The sequence below is a fragment of the Rana temporaria genome, chromosome 7 (assembly GCF_905171775.1).
Source record: "Rana temporaria chromosome 7, aRanTem1.1, whole genome shotgun sequence".
Taxonomy (NCBI): Eukaryota; Metazoa; Chordata; class Amphibia; order Anura; family Ranidae; genus Rana; species Rana temporaria.
In genome coordinates, this window is record NC_053495.1 from 154759979 (window position 1) to 154767278 (window position 7300).

At 40.3% G+C, this 7300-nt stretch overlaps 1 protein-coding gene across 3 annotated transcripts in view; it reads right to left on the reverse strand.

Moving 5' to 3' along the window:
• The window catches only part of LOC120945788, a 95916-nt gene extending 89905 nt beyond the window's left edge, over positions 1-6011 (reverse strand). For all 3 annotated transcript variants that reach the window (XM_040360193.1, XM_040360191.1, XM_040360190.1), the window contains exons 1-2: positions 5869-6011; positions 5675-5748 (exon numbers count right to left, since the gene is read on the reverse strand). In XM_040360193.1, coding sequence (XP_040216127.1) covers positions 5675-5748; positions 5869-5917 — 123 coding nt within the window. In that variant the 5' untranslated portion in view covers positions 5918-6011. The remainder of the gene's footprint in view (positions 1-5674; positions 5749-5868) is intronic.
• Positions 6012-7300: the final 1289 nt, after the last annotated feature.

Below are 7300 nucleotides of genomic sequence, written 5' to 3' on the forward strand. Positions count from 1 at the left end.
CCCCTTTAAGTATCTCCAACTGCGCCATGCATTGAAAACACAATTACCAAATATGGAAGTAGTGTCAGATTCTCCCCCAGTTCTGGATGAAATAATGGGAGAGGAACCCTCTAAACTCATATCGACCATGTATCTAAAGATCAGAAACCGTACTTCAAATGCCATTGCACAAAAGGCAAAAATGGAATGGGAAAAATACATAGGCCCTATGGAGGAGGAAGACTGGGATGAAATATTGGAAGGGACCAGACTGACGTCCCCCAAGTTATCTGACAGACTGACACAGATATACATTGTACACAAAGCCTACCTGACTCCCCTAAAAAAGGCGAAATTCCTCCATACTTATGACCTGACATGCCATTTGTGCCACGCAGCACCTGAAACGTTCTTCCATCTCATATGGAGCTGCCCAAACATTCGCACATACTGGACGCAGATTGTCCAGTTTTTACATGACAATATGGGTTCCCAAGTGGTATTAGACCCCAAGTTATGTCTTCTGGGACTTCTGCCAGACGTAGAAATTGACAAATACCATGCTACATTTCTAAATGAAACTCTGTTTATGGCCCGTAAGGGCATAGCCAAGGTATGGATGCAGGCTCAGCCTCCCTCCATACGCCAATGGAAGAAGGACATTAATGACGCACTACCATTTAAAAAATTAGTCTATGCCCATAGAATGTGTGCGCATAAGTACTCAAAGGTGTGGGATAGATGGTTAGAGGATGGAGAAACATGTGCCTAAAATAATTCAAGCCCAGCAGATAGGCATACTTAGATGAAAGTAGAAAGTGACTGTCATATGAAGGTGTTATACTGGTTGTCTATACCCTCATAAACCTGTGCCTTAACATGTATGTACAAAGAATCTCACACAAAATGACTGTTATAATGTACTGTTTTATTATTCTACATAAGTAACTACATTGTAAAATGACTTTTATCCAAATAAAGTTGTCTTTTTCCAATAAAAAAAAAAAGGGGGAGGCAATTATGTAATCTATTCGTCACTCTCTCTACCTACTATTAAATCTCCCTACATGTCCTCATGGACAGTTGACCTGCAGTTCGAGTGGGACCTGGAGACCTGGCAGTCAGCCTGCACCAAAGCTTTAAAAGGGATACATAACACCTCCCTAATAGAAGCCAGTTTAAAGGTTCTCAGAAGATGGTACCTATGCCGCACTAAACTCGCAGCCATATACCCAACAGCAAAACCAAAATGCTTTAGGGGCTGCCATCTCCAGGGAACAATGGCACATATATGGTGGTATTGCCCCAAAATTCCATCGTTCTGTAAAAAGTTTTTTAATCTAAACTTTATGGTTACCAACTGCACAATCCCTAGGTCCCCCATGGTCACCCTGCTCAACGCCCATATTCTCCAGACACCCAAATCCAAACAAAAGCTAATCCACTTTATTCTTCTCGGAGCCAAATTGACGGTAGCGAGGGATTGGAAATAGCCTGCGTCTCCCTAGCAGCTGCTAGACGCAAGATCTCCTGGATTATGTCAAGAAAAATTAGCGAGCATCCTCACAGACACAACCCAAAAATTCGAAAGTGTCTGGGAACCATGGGTTTCCTTTCTAGGTATCTCATTCATTACCGGAATTACCCAACACCAACCTTAATCCACTAACAGGGAACAGGCTCATACTCTCCCCCTTTCCTACTCTATCCTTTATTTTCCTCTCTTTTCTTTTCTATACTTATATCTTGTTAATTGTTTTAATTTAGGAGCAGCAACATCGTGCAATATGAAACCGATCCTGAACTACTCTGCTAATGTCCAAATTCATTGCCCTCTTTTCCAGGGAAACCTTAAAGGATGAGGCTCTCAGTGAAAGTTTTCTGTTGGGAAAGCTGTGGGGTGGGGCAGTGGGGAAGGGGGATCTCCCCCTGGCACAGTTTGATCCCAGATGGGATGTCGGGGCAGGGCCCCGAGACCAAATCCAATAAAACTGGAGTTTCCTACATTGCTTAGGCCATGTTTGATTGAATTCCACCACAGGGGCTTGCCCAGGTTTCTTTGTTACCAACCATCTCCCCTACATTTCCACTATTTTGTCAGTTATTGTATTGTATGCTTTTATTAAGCAAAGTGTTGCTCTTTCTTTGTTATGCAGAATAAAAACTTTTGAAAGTAAAATTAGAAGAAGAGCGAAAAAACACAGGAGAGACACTGGAAACACCGCGCCTCATGTGCAGAGGTGTCACCAGTGTAACACATACAAACAAGTGTTGGGGAGGGAACTCCTAAGAAATTTTGTAAATTAACATTTACCACTTCAGGTCATGGAATCCCCACTCAGCACTTGTAAGCGTGTCAACATAAAACGTTTATCATTTTGCTACATTCCTTATACCATTTGATTAAAAAACTGCATAGTGCATAACAAAATATAAATAAAAAAAATATATAAAACAAATTAAATATAATTAAATTAAAATTAATACATATAAATATATATATACTCATAGCAGAGTGCATATATATATATATATATATATATATATATATATATATATATATATATACACACACACACATATATTATTTATATCAAAATACACATATACTACCAAAACCATATATGTATACTAAAACTAATAGACAGCTCAAACACACCACTAATAGGGCTACCTGTAAATGATTATGTATTGTATGTTTCCCCATGTGTAAGCAGTCTCTGTGATAGTTAAAAGTGTACAGCATCATTTAGTGAATACCGCAAATAATTAGGGCTGTGGAAATTAAATATGAGACGGGAGGGCACCTTCGGTAAAAGTAGCGTTCGTAATGGAGATAGCACATTTGTCACGCTGTAACAGACTGAAAAGCACGAATCGTCTCTCACCAAACTTTTACTTAACACGCGGTAACACAAGATTAGCAAAAGCAGCCCCAAGGGTGGTGCCAGTTGAATCAAACTTCCCCTTTATAGTGCCGTCGTACGTGTTGTACGTCACCGCGTTTGAAAAGGACAAGATTTTGTCTTGACAGTTTGTACGCAAAGAAAGCTTGACAAGATTCTCGACAAGCCTGACAAGGAACTTGTCGAGGAAAACGATGTTTCTTTTACGACGAGTTCCTCGGTCGTGTGTACGAGGCCTAACATGCTTCTATACTTCTTCTCACAGTCATGTCCTCTCTTAAAAAACTCGCTGGACCCCACCATTCTTAACAACCTAAGACTCATCTCCTTACTCCCTTGTGCCTTCAAACTGCTTGAACGCCTAGTCTATAACGGTCTACCCTGCAACCTCATTGAAAAATACCTTATTAATCCCCTTTAGTCAGGATTTTGCCCACAACACTATTCACTGGTTCTCATCATACATATCTCACCACACCCTAAGTGTCACTTACAACTCTACCTCCTCCTCTCTTAATTCCTATTTCCATCAAGGTTCAGTCCCTGGACCTCTGTTAGGTCCCTTTCACAAGGCTTCCACACTGAAGCGGTGCGCTAGCAGGACCACTCCAAAAGTCCTACTAGCCGCATCTTTGGAGCAGTGAAGGAGTGGTGTGTTTACTGCTCCTTTTACCGTTGCTGCCCATTGAAATCAATGGGACAGCGCGGCTATACTATGCTGTAGCATCGGTTTTATCCATTTCTCGGCCGCTAGCGGGGGTTAAAACTGCACCGCTAGCGGCCGATTAAAAACAGCGCTGCTATACCGCCAGCGCACCTCCTGCTCCCAGTGTGAAAGGGGCCTTATTCTCAATCTACGCCTGCTCCCTGGATCAACCGATAGCTTCCCATGGCTTCCAATACCATTTATATGCTGATGACACCCAAATTTATCTTTCAACCCCTAAGCTCACCCTATCAGTTTCCTCACGTACCACTGATTTACTAACAGATATCAATATGGACGTCACACCACTTCCTCAAACTCAATATTTCCAAAACTGAGCTAATTATATTTCCTTCCCCACATGCCCCTTCCCCTGACTTCTCTGTTACAATATTGATGCCACAACTATCACTCCCCCCCCCTGCAAGTGCTAGGGTTAACCCTGCACTCTGAACTCTCCTTTAAGCCCCACATCCAATTGCTGTCCAAATCATTCAGCCTCTGCAACATCTCCAAAATATGCCCCTTTTTAACCAACTACACCACAAAGCTTCTAATTCACCTGGTTATCTCCCATCTTGACTACTGCAACCCCCTTCTTGATGGCTTACCTTTACATAGGCTATCTACCCTTCAGTCCAACATGTATGCTGCTGCCAGACTCATCCACGTTACCAATCCTGCAGTGTCTTCTAACCCTCTCTACAAGTCTCTAGACTTCCACTCACTCACCAAATACAATTCAAAATTCTAACAATAACTTACAAAGCCATCCACAAATCTGCCCCCAGCTACATCACTAACCTGGTCTCAAAATGCCAACCAAACCGCTATCTTCAGTCCTCTCAAGACCTCCTGTTTTCTAGCTTGTCACCTCCTCCATGCATTTCTCCATGACTTTTCCAAAGTCTCTCCCATCTGGAACTCTTACCCCAATCTGTCCATCTTTACAAGATCCCTGAAAACCCATCTCTTTAAAGAAGACTATCTTGATTTGCTTCTAACCTAGTACACTGTGTTTTTACTTTCTCCATCAGCTCATTCCTCATAGTTATTATCTTTTGTAGTATCACTTTGCCCCCCTCCTAGAATGTAATCTCTAACAAGCAGGGCCCTCTGATTCCTCCTGTATTGAATTGTATTGTAACTGTAATGTCTGCCATTTTCTAAAGCACTGTGCAAACTGTTGGTGCTTTATAAATCCTGTATAATAATATCTAAAGATAAGGCTTGATGATGCTCCCACTTAACTATCGACTTTATGTATCTACACATACACATTTTATATTATCATATATTGCTTTTTAGTTATCGATCGATAAGGCTGGATGTTAACAGGGTTGCAATCACTCAAGAAGCTATAGTGGGGTTTACCTCAACTACTGAGATGAGATAAAGATATGTAAACCTATACATTTAACACTATTATTATATCATCCACTTATCCAACTGTATGTTCGGGAAAAAAAATCACCAGGGTATATGCCATTTTTGTGGTAACAGGTAGCCAGTATCTACAACTACCCTGTGTCTGCCTGGGAGTGATTTTTTTAAGCAGTTTTGCTTGTGATATAAATATATACGGCACTACAAAACTGTCATGTATGTGATCTATACTGTGGATATATAATAATCTTGTAGAAATGATTCCATTAATCTCTCAAAATTTTACTAAATGGCCTTCATAGTGACTTCAGCATTCCATTTTGAGAAAGCTATAGTAAATGTGCTAAAAACATCAAAGAGGGGATGCTCATTCATAATTTCCCATGCTTATATTGTATGCAGTATGACTCTAAAAGTATAATATAAAGATAAAAGTGGGCATGTATATAGGCAATGGTGTTAGGCATACTGTATAAAATGAAATGTAAAGATGCCAATGATATATCAGCTTATAACCTTTTAGTCTTTTGTTCTGAATTTAATTGGTAATACAAAAAGTGATTTTATATGCATTTATCCCTGAGTGGTACCTGTAAAGTCCAAAAACAATGTAGGTTTAGAGTTTCATGACAAATTAAGAAATTAAGCAAATAACTAATAATATAGTTGTTTATTTTCGTGTGAAATATCACCTTACCTTCAGTGTATTTGGAAGACAACTGTCATCAGCATTGGAAACTGGAGTTGTTAAACCCTTTGGTTTGCCACTAGCTATAATGCAACAATAAAACAAACAGACAAAATGTAAAACTACCTGAAAACCCCCAAATAGTTTTATAAGTTTTTCTAGCAATATATTACAGATCTTGTTTATTAATTATTAATACTTACCCTGATAGAAGCTGAGACCTAACAGTGCAAAAAGTGGGATGACTTTCATTGTGCTGAATGTTGAGTTCCACTCAGTGGGTGATTGCCTGTATATCTCCTATCTTATAACCTTTAAAGCCAGTGACTATATTAAACTCATGACATTGTGTCATGCATATAAAAAAGATTTCATAAAGACAACACATCCAATCAGATCTGTTGGCAGCAGCTAATAAATGGGCAGTACTTGCCAAGATTAAATGCAAACATTGCACAATTCAGTTTTTTTATTCTTCTTTATAATATCTCTTCTTTCTGCACAGCATTGATTTTTTTAACTACTTCAGCCCTGGAAGATTTGGCTGCTCAATGACCAGGCCATTTTTTGTGATACAGCACTGCAGTGCTTTAACTGATAATTGCGAGGTCATGCGGCGCTGTACCCAAACAAATTGACGTCCCTTTCCCCCCACAAATAGAGTTTTATTTTGGTGGTATTTGATCACCACTGCAGTTTTTATTTTTTGCGCTATAAACAAAAGAAAAGCAACAATTTTGAAAAAAACACTATCTTTTACTTTTTGCTATAATAAATATCCCAATCTTTTTTTTTTTTTAAAACACATTTTCAGTTTAGGCTGATATGTATCCATCTACATATTTTTGGTATAAAAATAAATGCAATAAGAGTATATTGATTGGTTTGGGCAAAAGTTATAGCGTCTACAAAATAGTGGATAGATTTATGGCATTTTTATTATTATAATTTTTTTTACTAGTAATGGTGGTGATCAGTAATTTATATTGGGACTATAAAAATGCACTGATTACTGTATAAATGTCACTGGCAAGGAAGGGGTTAATGCTAGGGGGCGATCAAGGGGTTAACTTTGTTCCCTCGATGTGTTCTAACTGTGGGGGGATGGGTCTGACTAGGAGGAGAGAGAGAGAGATCGGTGTTCATACTTGATATGAACACACAATCTGTCTTCTCTTTCCTGTTTACAAACACAGATCCCGGTTCTCGCTCTGTCACAAGCAATTGTGGGTGCCCAGCGGTCATTGTTCCCCCCTGGGCACTCGCATCGACAGCTAGTGGCCAACATGTGAGCAGCGCTGTGAAGGAGCTCCGGCCGTGACAAATTCTCCTGCAGACATCCTGAGTGTCAGACACTCATCCTGTACCACACCAACACCCTAACACCTCTGGACCTGGCAGACCAGCTGGAAATGGTCAAATATGGGCCAGCACCTGTGGAATCTTCTGTAGAACGCCTGTCCCATTTTGCATGGGGACCCCAAGATGGTGATGACCACAAGGAATCAGCGCAGGGCCCCAGCAACACCCAGCCAAATGGAACTGACCACTCACTCACTGACCCCAGCAATGTAAGCTTGCTGCCCCGCATACCTAGGGGGATAAGAAGAGGCTTCTCCCTGGACAGGCTGTCCC